This window comes from Eubalaena glacialis, chromosome 10 (assembly GCF_028564815.1).
Source record: "Eubalaena glacialis isolate mEubGla1 chromosome 10, mEubGla1.1.hap2.+ XY, whole genome shotgun sequence".
NCBI lineage: Eukaryota > Metazoa > Chordata > Mammalia > Artiodactyla > Balaenidae > Eubalaena > Eubalaena glacialis.
Window position 1 is genome coordinate 81,497,211 of NC_083725.1, and position 18,313 is coordinate 81,515,523.

At 35.4% G+C, this 18,313-nt stretch overlaps 1 protein-coding gene across 18 annotated transcripts in view; it reads right to left on the reverse strand.

Annotated features, from left to right (window-relative positions):
• The window catches only part of SOX6 (SRY-box transcription factor 6), a 537,504-nt gene that overhangs the window by 111,853 nt on the left and 407,338 nt on the right, over window positions 1-18,313 (reverse strand). For 11 of the 18 annotated variants that reach the window (XM_061201489.1, XM_061201492.1, XM_061201488.1 and 8 more), the window contains 2 exons: window positions 6,596-6,675; window positions 4,977-5,099 (listed from right to left, as the gene is read on the reverse strand). The exons of 1 other annotated variant lie outside the window; for it this stretch is intronic. In XM_061201489.1, the coding sequence (XP_061057472.1) occupies window positions 4,977-5,099; window positions 6,596-6,675 (203 nt within the window). The remainder of the gene's footprint in view (window positions 1-4,976; window positions 5,100-6,595; window positions 6,676-18,313) is intronic. 6 more of the 18 variants (XM_061201497.1, XM_061201498.1, XM_061201495.1 and 3 more) reach the window with 1 other exon arrangement.

The window sequence follows — 18,313 nt, forward strand, 5'->3', positions numbered from 1 at the left end:
GAATTTTTGTGGAAATCTAATACATGCCTCGTTAACCCATTTACTATTCACAACAACCCCGGGAATAAATATTATCCCCTTTTTAAAATGAACAAACTGAAAAAAGAAGGTAATTTGAGAACAGTATAGGACAACATAGCAAGTAATAGCGGAAACTCTAATCCAAGATTCTGATTCCAAAATGGAGCTCATTCCATTAGTCCACCGCTCGTCTAATCCCAGCTGTAATGGTCCTCCCAAATTCCATCACACTCTTAAAGTCAAAGTGGGTGAGAAAAGGCTGATTATGAGAAAAGCAAGCATTTCCCCTCAAAGCACAAGCCCCTGGTTGGCATCCTCAGAACAAGCTTTGAATCAGTGCATTCCTTTTTCTCTATCAGGTAGCTAGTAATAGGTCACTCTAATCAACTCTTTATTCACCTCTCTATTAGAAATCACAACCTCCAAAGCCCACTCAGTCCAGCTAACTCACCCTCTCATTCCTCCACAGAACTGAGGCATGTTTACGATTTCAAACAAGAAGACAGGGTTTGAGCCAGAGAAGAGCATCTATATATAATATCATAAAGATTCAGGCTGGAACTAAAATAGAAATAGAGCATTCTCACTGTTGATGGGCACTTCTTCACTTTCCAGTTGTAGCATGAAAACTGACAATATCATTTAAATAAAATATGTGTTTGTATTCACTTTTGCAAAAATTCAATTGTTCTCCATCTTTGCAAACTTCGCAAGACTTTAATAGTTTCATTTAAGAATAACTTATGGTTGATAGGTTTTTCTAGTGTTTTAAGGCTCTGATTATACTCCTTTCCTCAAATCTTCCCAAAACTACACATAATACCCATCAAATAAAAGTGAAAATATATTTATATTGATTTTTAAAATTTTCATATTTACTTCCTTTCATTTAGGCTACCATCCATACTGTCATTATAAGAACTTGGTTAAAATATGTTCCAACTAAAGCTTGGTAGGCTTTGAATGCTAGATAAAAATCATTCTCTGCAGCTAATGAAGACAGAAACTCTGCCTGTAACAATATTAAGTTTGTTTTCTCTGGTGATTCAGAGAAGTGAGCAATCTGTCAGTAATACATTGAGTGAAATTACTTGTCTTGTAGGAATAACTGCTGACAGTCACTTTATTTCAGGGCTGACCCAAACATCTCCCTGCTGACAAACAAATTACTATGTCTAACTTTGAAAAGGTAACTAGCTTGTTTTTAATTTTGATTGGTCTCTCAGAATCCCTTATACATACACTCAGTCCCATCCTTCATTGTATTTAAAAAAAAAAGCAACAAAAGGTGTTTTGGGAGGACAGGTTTGAATTAATGAGTTAAAAAAAAAGTAAAGGAAGAAAACCCTATCGTTTGGAACTAAGAAAAAGAACTGTTATTGCTTCATTCCAAGACTGTTACACAGATAAAACTAGTAAGTGTGTCTACTCTACATTAAGACTGGCAGTGCCACCAATGACTGACTGGGTGAGTGAACACATTACCGAGACAGTATTGTAGGAATTAATTTTCTTCAATAAAGTGATTTTTAAGGCTCATGTATTTCACAATCTAAACATATGTCACTGTTTCATAAACAAAATAAATGGATTAAAATAATACATTACCAATATGCTGACATGTGGAGATATTTTAATTAGAAATTCTTAAACTGTGTGATATTTAGCTGTTGTATTTGCTAAAGAGAAGCATGCATCATTTAATAAGAAAGTATGAGACAGGTGCATTACTTTGCACGATATGGTACCAGATTGCATTTAATATAAACTATGAGGCAACATTACTTTCAATTAAAAAACAAAACCAAATTACTTTAGGTATCTATCACATTGAAAGTAACAACAAAAAATGAATCAATACATTAAAATCACTCTTTCGTTAAAAAAAATGTGTCATTCTGAGCTTAGTTTCTGAGACAATATTTCTTCAGAAACAATCTAACATCTTAGCTATTTAAAGGCCATATTTACATGACTGCCTCATTATACTGGTCCCCCCCCTTTTGACTTACTTGAAGGACCAATGCTAACATAGCTGAGGAAAGCAAATGGCAACTGGTCCTGAAATTTATACGGGTAGAGAACTGGAATAAGTAGCAATATAATATATTGTTTACTGTAGCAAGTGCCCTCTGTTCTCTAAAGGTCAAAAGCACTGTAACCTTAGAGTTACAGTTTCTGATTGTTCCCAGGGTTAAATACATTATCAAAATTAATGGTTCAAGCCCCTCAACCTTCAGATATATGAGTATTCATGCCTCCATCTGCTGAACTGTTCAACTAAAAATAGCATTCTTTGGCCTTCTCTCTCCTAATATTGTGCTCCTGAGCAGAGAAAACCATGCCTTAGATCAGCACGGAGTACCAAAAAAAAATAAAAAACAAAAAAACTTTTCTGTGTCTTTCTTATTTTAAAGAAAGAAAGAACTGGAATATACTAACGTAAGGAGGATCTTTCCATTTTAAATCCCTTTTCTCTACCTGATAACAAAATTTCAGGCTTCCAGAGTATAACCATACTGTTAAGATTACCCAGGCTCATTAATGTTAAAAGTGACAACCTTTGAAGGACAAATTAACTGTACATCAGGTAGAGAGGACCACTTCTGAGCAATGCAGCAGGGTGTGTGTGGAGGTGGTGGTGGTATATACGTGTTGTAGTCTTTCTTCCTAAGAATCTCTGATTAGAAATAAAACCCATTAACATAATTGTAATGCTTAGTATCCACAATTTATCATGATCCTGATTGTTGACAGAGCTTGTGACATTTAGCTTGTCAAAGGAATGGAGAAAACCCTAGCTAGAAAAGAAAGTAGACTTTAAAATCAATAAAGCAAGATATTATTAAATTTTCTCTCTACTTTTGCTCAAGATTTAAAATGTTAGTGTCTATAGCAGGTTAGATATGGGTGTCTACTGTGCAGTTCATGGAAGTCCCAATAAACATGCTATACTCATACCAGGATAGTTTGAGAAACCTGCCTTTCAAACCAGGTCAATCTTTTCTAAGCAAAGGTTTCCTGACATGCAAGGAAAGGTACAAAAAGTGGAAGCAAGAGAACAGAGCAAGAATAAAAAAAAAAAAAAAAAACAGGAAACTCTCAAACCACCCCAAACTTACAGTGCAAAGCTATGAGGGCCCCCTGCCTTACCAGATTCTGTATTTAGTCTCATTAAAGTGGCAGGCATGTGGCATATGTTGTGCTCCTAGATCAGCATTGCTACAGCACTACACAGGTCTGGCACTCACATATATGACATCATGGTTTCCAGAAACTCAACAGAAGCCAGATTTGATGGCATCAGGGGTCTGTGATGGTGGGGGGAAGAGAAGTCAACCTAAGTGAAAATTAGTAAAAGAAGACACTGGGTAGAAAACTGGCTAAGGGAAGGTTGATGGGATAGAACTCAACACCTCAAGAGAAAATAAAAGTGAAGAGGAGAGGACGTTTGGAATTTGAGCCAAGGCCACTTGCTTTTACATTCTTTCAAGCACTTAAAAGTTTAACAAACTATCTGTCCTGAGTAGGTAAGCTTGCTAACTGTCATCACACAGAAAGGCTTGTTCTTAACGTCCAGTTATCTTGCTGCTTGGCAATCCTAAGCACAGTAGATTTTCAGAACGTCCAAACATATGGCACCTTCTCTACAGCCAAAAGAAAGCCTTAGAAAAGAAATCCCTTCTGGCTATATAGAAGACAGCAGATATTCTAACAGTATATGCCTTGTCATGTCTGGGTGGAAACCCCCTATATACTTCTTATAATCAAAGGGAAAGGGAAAGGAAGAAGGCAAGCAACAAGGTCTGAACTCTTCCTTAGGCTACTTCCAAGGTGTCCTTTGATCTTGTCCTCTTCTTTCTTCTTAGAAGAGAGCTTTCTCTATCATTTTCCAAAAATGCAGATTCAAAAGCAACAGAGAAGATAATGTCAAAGGGACACTTTATTGATCACATAGTAGTTGATATGTATAGACTGGCAGAGCCAATAGGAGCTGAATATACAACTTTGCTAGACGTAATTGTTTTCTTCTTTTTAAACTGGGTTTACCATCCTAGGTTAGAACGTAAATGTAGTATTAGATCTAACCCAGAAAGTTAAAGTGTATTTCAGTGTGAGATAACCTGTCTCCTTTTTTTGTGATTCAACAGATAGCTAGCAACCCTCCAGCATCTGATAGTCCCTGAGAGGTACTCCAACGATACAGGAGAGGAATTAAGCATGATAATGGAGAGAGGAGGACTGGGTCCCTATAGGAGAAAGGGGTTTGGTTTTCAAAAGAGCCGTATGAGCCATCTTCTCCCATGTAGTAAGAATATCCCACAAAAACAACAAAGAGCTTTATTGAAAGTTAAATATGAAGGGGCTACTATAGTAGTTTATGGGGCAAAAAGCAACCAGTCAGGCCCAGGCACCCAACCTCACTTCAGCCAGAGAAAACTAAATTTGAAAACCTGGATTTGGTAGAGTTAGAAATCCTGGATAATAACTCTGACTCCAAGAGTATTTTGTAGCCTTGGTTAAATAACTTGACCTCTCTGAACCTCCATTGTTTTGTCTGTGAAAGCAGAATTATGTTTTATCAACTCTATAGGGTTGTTACATGGTCAAATGAGTTTTTTTTCTCTTAATGTTTAAGTGTTTTTTAACTACTATGCAGCATTATACAAAAAAAAAAGGAAGGGAAATAAAGATGGTTTTGAAAGCACTCATAATGTAAAGAATTTGCCTAAATATATAGCAATAAACAATTTATTTCAGAGGCATTCATTTGGGGTTTGCCTTTTTCTCTGAAAGAAAAAAGAGCAAAAATGAGCCTCCTTAGGAATGAGAAAAAGGGAAAGATTATGTTTTAGTGTTTAGGTTGAGTGTTTGCCACTTTTTTAAAAAAGCCTAGAATATGACTGAACAATCCAGTCTCCCACCCAATGAAGCACCAATGGAAGTATTCATACCTCAATCTGTTTGTGGTTGTAAGAGTGGCCACCACCATGTTCAAAGGTGTCCAAACTCCTGCCAAAACGGTCACTTAGGCCCTTTAGCCTTGGGTTAATTTGTGGGTGGGAGACATGACATTTCTGTTTAGTAGCATATTCAGAAAAAAAAAAAAAAAAAGACAAAACATACTGTCAGAACTCATGAAACAGAACACATATTTCTAAACCCAGGGTATTGACCACACCAAAGAATAGAAAGTAGGTTTAGGACCCAGATACTCTCTTTCACAGAAACTTGATTATAGGATCAAACAAGGTATTGGTTTCTTATTTTTGGGTCTCACTCAAGAAGACACTCAATAGCATAGCTATGGAAAAAGGAGAAATAGATTAGATTGATTATGAGTGAGGTTTCTTTTTATATTTTTACCAACTGCAGTAAGTTCCCCTGTCAGTAGTAGAGAAGGTGAGGGCTTAGAAGAGAGGTAGGGTTGCTGCTTTCATTAGGCAAAATATCTAGCTCTGCTAGGCAGTCCATAATGGATAACATCTTCAAGACTTTCTGGATGAGGCTTATGACAAAAACTTCTCAAAGTACTGCAAAAATTCTTTATTTGTAGACCCAGTTGGAGATGCTCAAAATGATACTTTTTCACGGTAAAATATCTGTACATTTTTTATGTTCAAGTCATATGAGTAATAGCAAAGAAGAAACAAAAATGCCTAGTTAGATGCTATTCCCTAGACTATTTAAGAAAATTCAAAAAAAAATCACAGTAAATTATAAGAATAAAAAACTATCTTTATCCACTGTATTGAAATTCAAGTTACCATACATTTTCTAAATGCTCAAATACTGAAGGTTTAACCATTATTTTAATGATATTATCTTTTTGTTTTTGTTAAAATATACACTCATATTTAAAGTCAATTTCCCATTAAGATGGCAGTGCTAGAAGGGTATAAAGATTACTTAGTCCTATTGTTAACCCCCCGCACCATTTTACTATGAAGAAGAGAAGGTGCAAGTGATTTTTTAATTTAGCTTCCAAAACACTTTCTCTCCAATTTTAGTTTCATAGGTAAAGAACACTAACCCAGAATTTGGTCAGACACCATGCCCAGACTTTTGACCTGGCATGAGGATGAGGATGAGGATACATATATTCAGGAGCAAAGTGTTTACATTTTCCAAATAGTTAAAGTAATTTGGTAATAACAACCCCCTATTCTATGAGCTGCAAGAAGGAAAATATCCAACATTGTTTTCTGTTTTGATGCTTATGTGTAAAAGCTAATTGGACATGAATGGAGACGTGGATGAAGAATTGATAAGGAAAAAGCTTACATACCCAATAACAACCATAACAACCAGCCATAAAAAATTGTAAAACCATTAACTTACCTGATAGAGAACATACAGTACTAAGTCATAATGTCATTTTTTCCTTTAAAAATATTGACACTGACAGTTTTCTCTTCTATTTGCAATATGGTAAGTACATAAGGTGTTAATCCTTCTAGGCTATGCTTAAAAAATTATTTAACATCCAGGCCATTATTTAGCATACAGCTGGTTAGCAGTTTTCCACTAAAGTACTGGCTCATATCCCACATTTTTTTCTTCTGGCACTTACCTGGAGCTGTAAAGGGCTTAGTCCCGAAGCAGCAGCAGCTGCCATTGTTGATGGAATGAACTGTACGGGGTAGTTATCACCTGTCGGAAAGAACAATGCATACAGGTTTAGACAATGCACAGGGAATCACAGCAGACAAGTACAAACATGGTCCTTGGATTGCCGGAGCTTTACAACATTGCTCTAAGCCCAAACATCTGCAGAAACAAAAGGCTTAGTTGGGCACAGACTTGCAGTGCTGCCTTGGAACTTTTTGTTAACAGATAGCTGGTAGGCAAACTGGCAAAACATGAATGTGATGTTAAAAAAATTAAATGTGCAATTCAAGCATGTTCACTCCATTACAAATCTTGTAATACATCATTTTTTTAAGAGTAAAAAAAATATCTTAAAGCCAGGCTGACATTCAGTTCACTGAGAAAGCATTAAGGCTTTTACATTAAAACAACAAAACGTTTTGCCTTGGTAGGCAAGGCAGAGTATTACAGTCCAAAAAAGATTAAGAATTATTGACTGTCCATAACCCTAACGTTTATTTTATAAAAAATAGAGGAAAAAAATTAAATGTAACCTTTTTAATTTGGGTTTATTTATTTATTTATTTATTTATGGCTGTGTTGGGTCTTCGTTTCTGTGCGAGGGCTTTCTCTAGTTGCGGCAAGTGGGGGCCACTCTTCATCGCGGTGCGCGGGCCTCTCACTATCGCGGCCTCTCTTGTTGCGGAGCACAGGCTCCAGGCGCGCAGGCTCAGTAGCTGTGGCTCACGGGCCCAGTTGCTCCGCGGCATGTGGGATCTTCCCAGACCAGGGCTTGAACCCGTGTCCCCTGCATTGGCAGGCAGATTCTCAACCACTGCGCCACCAGGGAAGCCCCTAACCTTTTTAATTTGATAGGGTTAAGAGAGAAGCTAATCTTATCTGCCAACATTCTATGAAATGCCTGGTATCCCAAATAGAGTGGAAACTATGTTTTTCTGCACTAACTTCCGGTGGAACCTAGTACAGAATCATGCACACACACTAGGCACTCATCACTTATTCTTTGATGATGGTTTGATTAAATAAACACACATTTTACATGTGATATCTGCATTAAAAGTCTGGTCGAGATTGAGCATGGTTTAGCAGAGATCAATGCTACATCTTAATGTGTTTCTGGCTCCAGACCACGCCTAAACAGGGGGGGCTGAAGTACCTTCTGTGACCTAAGAACATAGGCTGTATGAAGCGAACAACCTGAAGAACCAAGAGAAAGTGATGAGGAATGTATTGTGATAGTGGTAACTGAAATCAAAATTAATACTTATGGATAAATTACACAATATCAGTGATTTAATGGAGTATCACTTTGACTTCAGCTACTTACTTAAAGTCAGTGTTATGTACTATCTCTAGGCTATATTTTAATAGGCTGTTCCTCCACACATTTTTGACATTTACAATAATCATGCTGTTTTGCATGAACTTTTCCACATTAAAAGCTGAATATAATAATGAAAAGTATAGAAAGAATCACAGTAATAAAGGTAGTCAACTAGAAAGCAATAAAACCTATTTTTTTCTGCATGGACACTAATACCTGGAGCCTTCCTGGTGCCCCTGGTTCCTTGGAACTCATCCTGTTTGCCACATGAAGTTCCACTCAGCTGGCCCAATGTAAATGTTAAGTTGCTTTCACTTTTAACAAATTGTTAGCTTCTAATCTACACAGTCTCTTTGCATCATATCCATAATACCTCATCAGACCATTGAGCACAGTGTGCGCTTGTACACAGTCCAGTAACAATTGGCTTCTGATTGCATATGGAGCGCTGCTACAATGCATTCACTAACGCTATATTGTGCTAGTCTCCTATGGAGTAATGTTCAAAATATCTGATCTTGTTTTTTCCCTTCCATGAGGTTGATTTTGGTTTGCAGTGCTACATGAGCACTGCAAAAAAAAAAAAGATAACTAGGCCAAATTATTTTTTATGGTAAATGACTGCCGCTTTATGCTTAAATAATTCTACTGATCCTCTTGCTATTTAAACTAAATTATCTGAAGAAAGAATATCCTAATCTAAGTCAAATAGTATTTCTTTGGTAGACATCTTATCAGGTTAAAAAAATCACAAAACGATGCTGAATTAATGATGCTTCAAAAATAGAGAAAAAAAAGTCACCATTCCAACCATCAACATGGGCTGCCTCTCAGAACATTTTAGAGCTGTTCTTTCTTTAAATATCATGCATTATTCATACTAACTCTAAACCATAACCCCCCTCCCTGTAAGTTTAATACCAGTTGCTTTATTTGTACTAAAACATTTTTCATGTCAAACATATTTAAAAAAATCAAACTCTAAAAGAATTCCCTGGGGCACTCCTTTTTTCATAGCTGTCATGCTTCTATGCTATGAAATAGCTGATTTTTTTTATATAGTTTTTGGCTTGCCAGTTAATTTATTACCATCTCTACCACACCCTGTAGTACTCTCCAGCTCACCTGTTGGCTACAAACAGCTTTCTTTCCACTGCTGACAAGCATATTTTTTAAATGTTTTTAACTTTTCTGCTGGTTTGAATCTGTATATCTGAATATAATCTTTGGAAAGCTATGTCTCCAGAACATATTGTATCAATACCAAAAGTAAAAATGAATACATTAGAGCAACTGAGTATATCACAGGGAATGATCAGAAGAAAGAGAAAAAGGAAAAGGCCAGAGAGGGAGAAGGTAAGGGTGAAGAAGAGGGGGGTTAAAAGTAGAAGAGAAGATTTAAGAAGGAGAGGGATTTAGAGTACTGTGAAGTTTAATTCTTTTAAAAAGTTACAGGCTTCCCACCCCGCCTCGCCTTTAATTGTCTCTGTGTAAGAGTCGATCAAGAAAAAGTTCTCAGTGGCTGACTTGGCAAGGAATCAGTCAACATGTTGTAGCAATTTTTTTCAAATTTGTCTCTGGATTTGAAATGCTTGCGTGAGGACCCATTCTCTTTAAATCTGTACAAAAGAAGATGAAGCCTGTTGAAACAGGTTGGTTTTAGGCACTACCGTAATCTGGCCCTTGCTACCTCTAGTATAAGTAGACAACCTCCTAATGCCAATTTGGGAAATAATGTCCATTACATAAATCCATCTTTCCAGGCTTCTAGGTTTTCCAACTGATTATTTTTATCTGAAGCTTACAGAGCAAATATGAAACAGGAGTTACAGCCTATAGGACATTTGCCTGACATTAGTTTCACTTGCCACAATAACCAACATTGCTTTGGGATCAAAGCAGCTCCACAGCAAGAGTCCCTGAATGACAGGAAGTATATTTTCTAATTTTCAGGGAAACCGACAGGAAGCCGAAACTTATTAAGACTTAAACACAGGAAAAGGAGGAGCTTGTATCATGAACCTAGGACCCATTAGACTCAGGCTACCTCCTGCAAGAAGACTCCTAGTTTGTGTAATTCGGATATAAACTTCACTTTTATTAAAAAGTCAAAAATCCCATGGGTAAAATTCTGTCCATTTACTTTGATTCCTCAGAAAGACAAGGGACTGGGATGGTTGCAGTCTTCTGAGATACTAACTTCAGATATTAACCTATTTAGAGAGTTTGGGAGGAGTAGAGAAGAAAAATACGTTAAACTAGGAGACAGGACTCAAAGATTCTTCAGTTACTGGCTCAAAGTCTCATACCTTATTTTCCACCCTCCAAAACAGAAGAAAGATATACTACACATCCCTCATCTCACAGATTATTGTCTGGTGGTATCACAGGATGATGGTAAGTTATTTGAGTTGCCAAATAATACATAGATAGACCCCACTTTTATGAGCTATCGTCATTTTTGCTACAATATAGAAATATTTCAATCACAGCCACCAATATAGACTTGGACATGCCACATTGCATCTTGTCTGGATGCATGTATTCAGAATAGCAAAATATTATAACTTCTCTGTATTCTGAGGGAATGCCATAAATCAATCTGAATTTACCTTTGTGAGACAGCACACTGCAGCAAAAGTTAGTAGGCAATGAGTGACACATTTAGAATCTTAAAAAGAAAACAAAATCTTTAATTTGTTCTGAGAACAATTGGAGAAAAAAATTCCCATGGATCATAGTATATATTGCTGAGATCACTATGCTCTTATTTCTCCTGCTAAATTTCTCCTCTATTCATCAAAGAATAGACCAATGATGAGAAGAGTCTTGATCTCAAGACTTTTTCTAAGAGCATCTGCATTGTTTTTCATACCTTTAAAGAAGCTAAGAATCAAGGATCAATCTTAATTTCTTTACTTATTTCATAGATGCATCCAAACTCTTTGGCTAATCATATGAAAATCATGGGATTTGTCACAATAGCAATTAAATAAGTGAGTATGGACAAAATTATATAAATGTATCCCCATTACAAGAAATTAACTTAAAATAACAACTTAAAGTTCATGACAAAATAACTCACCAATGATATAGCCTCCATGTATGAAGAAGGGCACAGTTAAAATAATCTCAATCACCATAAAACTAGGTTAGTTTATACAGGTGAACATATATAGTTCCTTCTTGGACCTCACCACTCTTATTTAAAAAGGAGAGTACTAACCCGAAGAACCTCAGAAATGCTTTGATTTCAAGTAGATGGATTTAATTAATAAAGTATTCCAGCAATAGTGGTACATGCCTCTGTTTTAAATAGTCAAGAAGAGCTAGAAATGGCTAGCTTCACAAGATGTCATCTGGATAATCCCATACATATAAATCACATTTTTTATACACACACACTCACAGAAGCTAGATTTTTCTTCATATCTTACATACTTAGATCATGCCTGCAAGAGTATAAAATGTCAAATATTCAGAATTTCAGTCTGAATTCTACCTCCACTAATTTCTAGATGTGAAAGTTTGGAAAGTTAATTTACTTCTTTGACTTTTAGTTTCTTTTAACAAAATATAGATAATGCCACTTATATCTTAGAGTTGTTATAAAAATTAAATGAAAATATATATGTATATTCATATACATGTATACATATATATTTATATATATAGATATCAGCAAATAAATGGTGCTCAATAAATGCTAACTGAAACAAAGGAATTAAAAAGAAGTATTAGGTAGCAACTGTACATCAGCAAATTAGACAATCTAGAAGAAATGGACAAATTCCTTGAAACATACAAATTACCAAACTGTCTCAAGGAGAAATAGATAATATAAACAAACCCATAACAAGTAAAGAGATTGAATCAGTAATCAAAAACCTCCCAATAAAGAAAATTCCTGGACTGAATTTTTGGCTTCACCAATAAAGTCTACTGAACATTTAATAAAAATTACCACTAATCCTTACAAAATCTTCAAAAATATTGAAGAGGAAACACTTCCTAACTCTGAGGTAATGAGGCCAATGTAACCTTGATAACAAAGCCAGATAAAGACATCACAGGAAAAGAAAATTATAGACCAATATTCTGTATGAATATTAAAATCCTCAACAAAATATTAGCATATTGAATCCAACAGCATATCAAAAGGATTATTCACCATGACAAAGTAGGATTTATCCCAGGAATGCAAGGGTGGTTCAACATTAAAAATAAAAAATCAATGCAATACATAACATTAATAGAACAATGGGGGAAAAACCCACATGATCATCTCAGTTGATGCAGAAAAGGCATTTGCCAAAATCCAACATCTTTTCATGATAAAAATTCTCAGAAAAAACTAGGAATAGAGGGAAAGTTCATCAAAATGATAAAGGGTATTTATGAAAAACCCACAGCTAACATCACACTCAGTGGTAAAAGACTGAAAGCTTTTCTACTAAGATCGGGGACAATTATACCCACTTTCACTGTTGCTATACAACACTGTCCTAGAAGTTCTAGTTAGTACTAGAAAGAAAGAAAGAAAGAAAGAAAGAAGAGAGAGAGGGAGGAAGGGAGGGAAGGAGGGAGGGAGGGGGTAAGGAAGGAAGGGAGGAAGGGAGAAAGAAAGAGCAAACAAAATTGGTAAAAATAGGTAAAACTATGTCTATTTGCATATGAAGTGGTCCTATATGTAGAAAATTCCAAAGAATTCATAAGAAAGCTACAAGAGCTAATAAATAAATTCAGCAGTTTCAGGGTATAAGACTAACACACAAAAATCAACTGTGTTTCTATATACCAGCAATGAACAATCCAAAAGGAAATTAAGAAAGCAATTCTATTTACAATAGCATCTAAAAGAATCAAATACTTAGCAATAAACTTAACTAAAGAGGCAAAGACTTGTACACTGAAAAACTATAAAACATTTCTGAAAGAAATTTTTAAAGATCTAAATAAATAGAAAGGCATCCATGTTCATAGACAGGAAGACTTAACATTGTTAAGATCAACAAAGCAATCTACAGACTCAGTGAAATCTCTACCAAAATTCCAACAATCTTTTTTTACAGAAATGGAAAAGCCAATCCTCAAATTTATATGGAATTGCATGGGGCCCCAATAGCCCCAACAATTTTGAAAAAGACAAATAAAGTTGGAAGACTACTTTCTGATTTCAAAATTTACTACAAAGCTAGAGTAATTAAAACAGTATGATACTGGCATAAGAACAGATATATAGACTAATGAAACAGAATAGAGAGCCCAGAAATAAACCCTTACATATAGTTAATTGATTTTTTACAAGGGTACCAAGACCATTCATTGGGGAAAAGACATCTTTTCAACAAATGGTGCTGGAAAAACTGATATCCACATGCAAAAGAATGAAGTTGGACCCTTAATTTATACCATATATAAAAATTAACTGGAATGGATCAAAGACCTAAACTTAAGTACTAAAACTATAAAACTCTTAGAAGAAAACATAGGAGTAAATCTTTGGATTTGGCTATGATTTCATGGATATGACAGCAAAAGCACAGGCAACAAAAGAAAAAATAGATAAATCAGACTTCATCAAAATTAAACAATTTTGTGCATCAAAGGATACTATTGAGTAAGTGAAAAGACGACCTACAAAATGAGAAAAAAAACTTGCAAATCATAAATTTGATACAGGATTAATATCTAGAATATATAAGAACTCCTGAAACTCAATAAAGATAAAACAAACAACCCAATTCAAAAATAGGCAATGTACTTCGATATTTCCAAGGAAGATATACAAATTTCCAATAGGCACATGAAAAGATGCTCAAAATCATTAATCATCAGGGAAATGAAAAACAAAACCACAATGAGATACCACTTCGCATCTACTAGGATGGCTATAATTTTTTTTTAATGGAAAATAACAAGTATTGGTTAGAATATAAAGAAATTGGAACACTCTTGCATTACTGGTGGGAATGTAAAAGGTGCAGCCCCTATGGAAATCAGTTTGATGGTATCTCAAAGGGCTAAACATAGAACTACCATATGACACAACAATTCCATTCTTACGTGTATATCCAAAAGAACTGCAAGCAGGGACACAAACAGGTATTTGTATACCAATGTTCACAGCAGCATTATTCACAATAGCCAAAATGTGGAAACAACAGAAATATCCATCAACAGATGAATGGATAAACAAACAAATATATAGACGTAGACATATATATACAATGGGATATTATTCAGCCATAAAAAAGAATGGACTTTTGATATATACTACAATATGGATGGACCTTGAAAACATTATGCTTAGTGAAATAAGCCAGATGCAGAGGGACAAATATTGTATGATTCCATTTATATGAAGTACCTAGAGTAGGCAAATTCATATAGAAAGATACTAAAATAGAGGTTACTAGGGATTCGGGGTAGGAGGATAGGGAGAGTTATTGTTTAGTGGCCACAGAGTTTTTGTTGGAGATGACTGAAAGTTTGGGGTATAGATAATGGTAATGGTTACAAAAAACTGCAAATGTATTAATATCACTGAGTTGTACATTGAAAAATGGTTAAAATAATAAATATTATTTTATGTATATTTTACCACAATTTTTTTCTTAAAGAAACAGCAGGTATACTAGTAAAATTGCTTTTGGTCATCAGGCAGAGAGACAATATATCTCAGTCAAAAGCTCAGTTTTTGGACCACATTTCTAATGGATAAGAATGCAGTTTAATGTAGTTAAATTTACTTAGTTTCATGGTCAGACTTTATCCCCAAACATAGTGTTTTAGAATTTTCAAAGAACTTTCATACATTTTAACAAATTTAATCTTCACACCCATGCTGAGCAGTGGACAACTCATGACATATTTTTTTAGATGACAAAAATGTGAGGCTCAGCAAGGTTAAGTGATATGTTCAAGTAAGAATTAAATAAAATAATGTAAAATATTTAACACAGTGTTTGGCACAAAGTAATTATTCAATAAACTTTAGCTGTTATCATATTATAACTAGTAAGTAAGTGTAGGAGTCATAAGCAGGCAGACATCCTACTCCTAGATCTCCTGGGAAACTTTAAGGGTGCTGCTCCAGCAGCAATCATTTTAAAAATCCCAACTACACGAAGTCCATGGGGTCAGCTGCATCATCCCTGGCACACAAAGGATGCTATCCAGTGTTTTTATTTTACAGTCAATTCAATCACTCTAATATACACATTGGCAGCTATGAAAGAGGCTTAATCTTTTAGTTTTCTCAGTCATAGGTACACAATTGTATTCATCTTACCCTGGATTGCTATATCTCTCAGCATCATGATGTGAAAGAGCAAAGCAACCAAACTTCTGTGGTTTATGTTCTGGGCCCTGATAAGTTCCTTTTTAGAAAGATGTCTCTAATTAGAGAACCAGTTTTTTTTTAAAAAAGGTGGGGTTTAATTAGGGATTACAACTCAATAAAAGAATTTCAGCAGAGATTATTTTGATAGATGTTCCCCTGAAACTGTACAATCCCCGTCGGCAACATGCCTCCTCAGCAACTCACCAGGGTGGGAGAGCTTGCTTGGTGTTCACTACCCATGGGGGCCCTGAAATGTCCAGAATAATGGGTCAAATTATCTGAAGAGGAGAAGGTTGCTAGCCCTAAATATATTTGTTTAGAATATACTAATATGGCTTCAGAAACAGTCAACTTTAACAGTAAACATCAGCCCAAGGTGGTCCTTGCTTTCTGGAAATCAAGACAATTATTCAATCAGTTGAAGGCGCAAACACTATGGAATTGTTTCAGGTTATGGGAAGGTGAAAAAAGAGAGCCATTTATTTTGTAATTCATTAAAAACCAATGTAGCACTTACTCTCCTTCTTGCTTAGGGGATCAAACTATAAAGTTACACCACCATTTCAAGGCTTTTATATGTGACAACGTTACTCCCCTAAAAATTTAGTCATTGTCTCACAAGTGAAATTATAGCTATAGCTCAGTTTGGGGCAAAAAAGTTTTCCTTGTCCAGACTCCAGTCAAACAGTATTCTCCTTTCTCAGTTTGTGTGAATGACAAGAACACTGCATAGACTAAGTCTCCTAAGTATGTAATGTCTCTCCCAGTAGCATATGAACATATAATTTTAATCCTTTTAAAGTATAATTTTTATATACAATAAAACCTGAATTAGCCGAAGTATTTAAGAATTTAGAGTTCTGGTTAATTCAGTTCTCTGACATAACTTAGGGGTCACCGGATAATAACTTTTTTACCAGGCTTGCTTGTGATTAAAAATCATCATACATGTCCAAATCCACTGTCCTGCCCTAAACAACAGGTTTTAGCCAACATAATCAAATCCAGCTTTGCTACCCCAAGACACTACCCTATGCTGCACAGATGCTGTTCAGCGGGGGTAACTCACTACTGCACAATATTGCCTCAATGTCTAGATTCTCCTTACTTACATACTGCAATCTCATTGATACTGTGTGAGAAGACTTTTTATAAAATGGTCCAAATTCATTGACTATATAACAATATCTTTCCCCATAAAAAACAGTATTATTCCACCAGACCAAACAAATGAAGAGGAAATAGGCAGTCGACCTGAAAAAGAATTCAAAGTAATGAAAGTAAAGATGATCCAAAATCTTGGAAATAGAATGGAGAAAATACAAGAAACATTTAACAAAGAACTAGAAGAACTAAAGAGAAAACAAACAATGATGAACAGCACAATAAACGAAATTAAAAATTCTCTAGAAGGAGTCAATAGCAGAATAACAGGCAGAAGAACGGATAAGTGACCTGGAAGATAAAATAGTGGCAATAACTACCACAGAGCAGAATAAAGAAAAAAAAATGAAAAGAATTGAGGACAGTCTCAGAGACCTCTGGGACAACATTAAGTGCACCAACATTCGAATTATAGGGGTCCCTGAAGAAGAGAAAAAAAAAGGGACTGAGAAAATATTTCAAGACATAGTTGAAAACGTCCCTAATATGGGAAATGAAATAGTCAATCAAGTCCAGGGAAGCGCAGAGAGTCCCATACAGGATAAATCCAAGGAGAAACACACCAAGACACATATTAATCAAACTATCAAAAATCAAATACAAAGAAAAAATATTAAGAGCAGCAAGGGAAAAGCAACAAATAACATACAAGGGAATCCCCATAAGGTTACCAGCTGATCTTTCAGCAGAAACTCTGCAAACCAGAAGGGAGTGGCAGGACATATTTAAAGTGATGAAAGGGGAAAACCTACAACCAAGATTACTCTACCCAGCAAGGATCTCATTCAGATTCAACTCAACGGAGAAATTAAAACCTTTACAGACAAGCAAAACCTAAGAGAATTCAGCACCACGAAACCAGCTTTACAACACATGCTAAAGGAACTTCTCTAGGCAGGAAACACAAGAGAAGGAAAAGACCTACAATAACAAACCCAAAACAATTAAGAAAATGGTAATAGGAACATACATACACATCAATAACTACCTTAAATGTAAATGGATTAAATGCTCCAACCAAAGGACACAGACTGGCTGAATAGATACAAAAACAAGACCTGTATATATGCTGTCTACAAGAGACCCACTTCAGACCTAGAAACGCATACAGACTGGAAGTGAGGGGGTGGAAAAAGATATTCCATGCAAATGGAAATCAAAAGAGAGTTGGAGTAGCAATTCTCATATCAGACAAAATAGGCTTTAAAATAAAGACTATTACAAGAGACAAAGAAGGACACTACATAATGATCAAGGGATCAATCCAAGAACAAGATATAACAGTTGTAAATATTTATGCACCCAACATAGGAGCACCTCAGTACATAAGGAAAAGGCTAAAAGCCATAAAAGGGGAAATCGACAGTAACACAATCATAGTAGGGGACTTTAACACCCCACTTTCACCAATGGACAGATCATCCAAAATGAAAATAAATAAGGAAACACAAGCTTTAAATGACACATTAAACAAGATGGACTTAATTGATATTTATAGGACATTCCATCGAAAAACAACAGAATACACTTTCTTCTCAAGTGTTCATGGAACATTCTCCAGGATAGATCATATCTTGGGTCACAAATCAAGCCTCAGTAAATTTAAGAAAACTGAAATCATATTAAGTATCTTTTCCAACCACAGCACTATGAGGCTAGATATCAATTACAGGAAAAAAACTGTAAAAAATACAAACACATGGAGGCTAGACAATACACTACTTAATAACCAAGAGATCACTGAAGAAATCAAAGAGGAAATCAAAAAATACCTAGAAACAAATGACAATGAAAACACAATGACCCAAAACCTATGGGATGCAGCAAAACCAGTTCTAAGAGGGAAG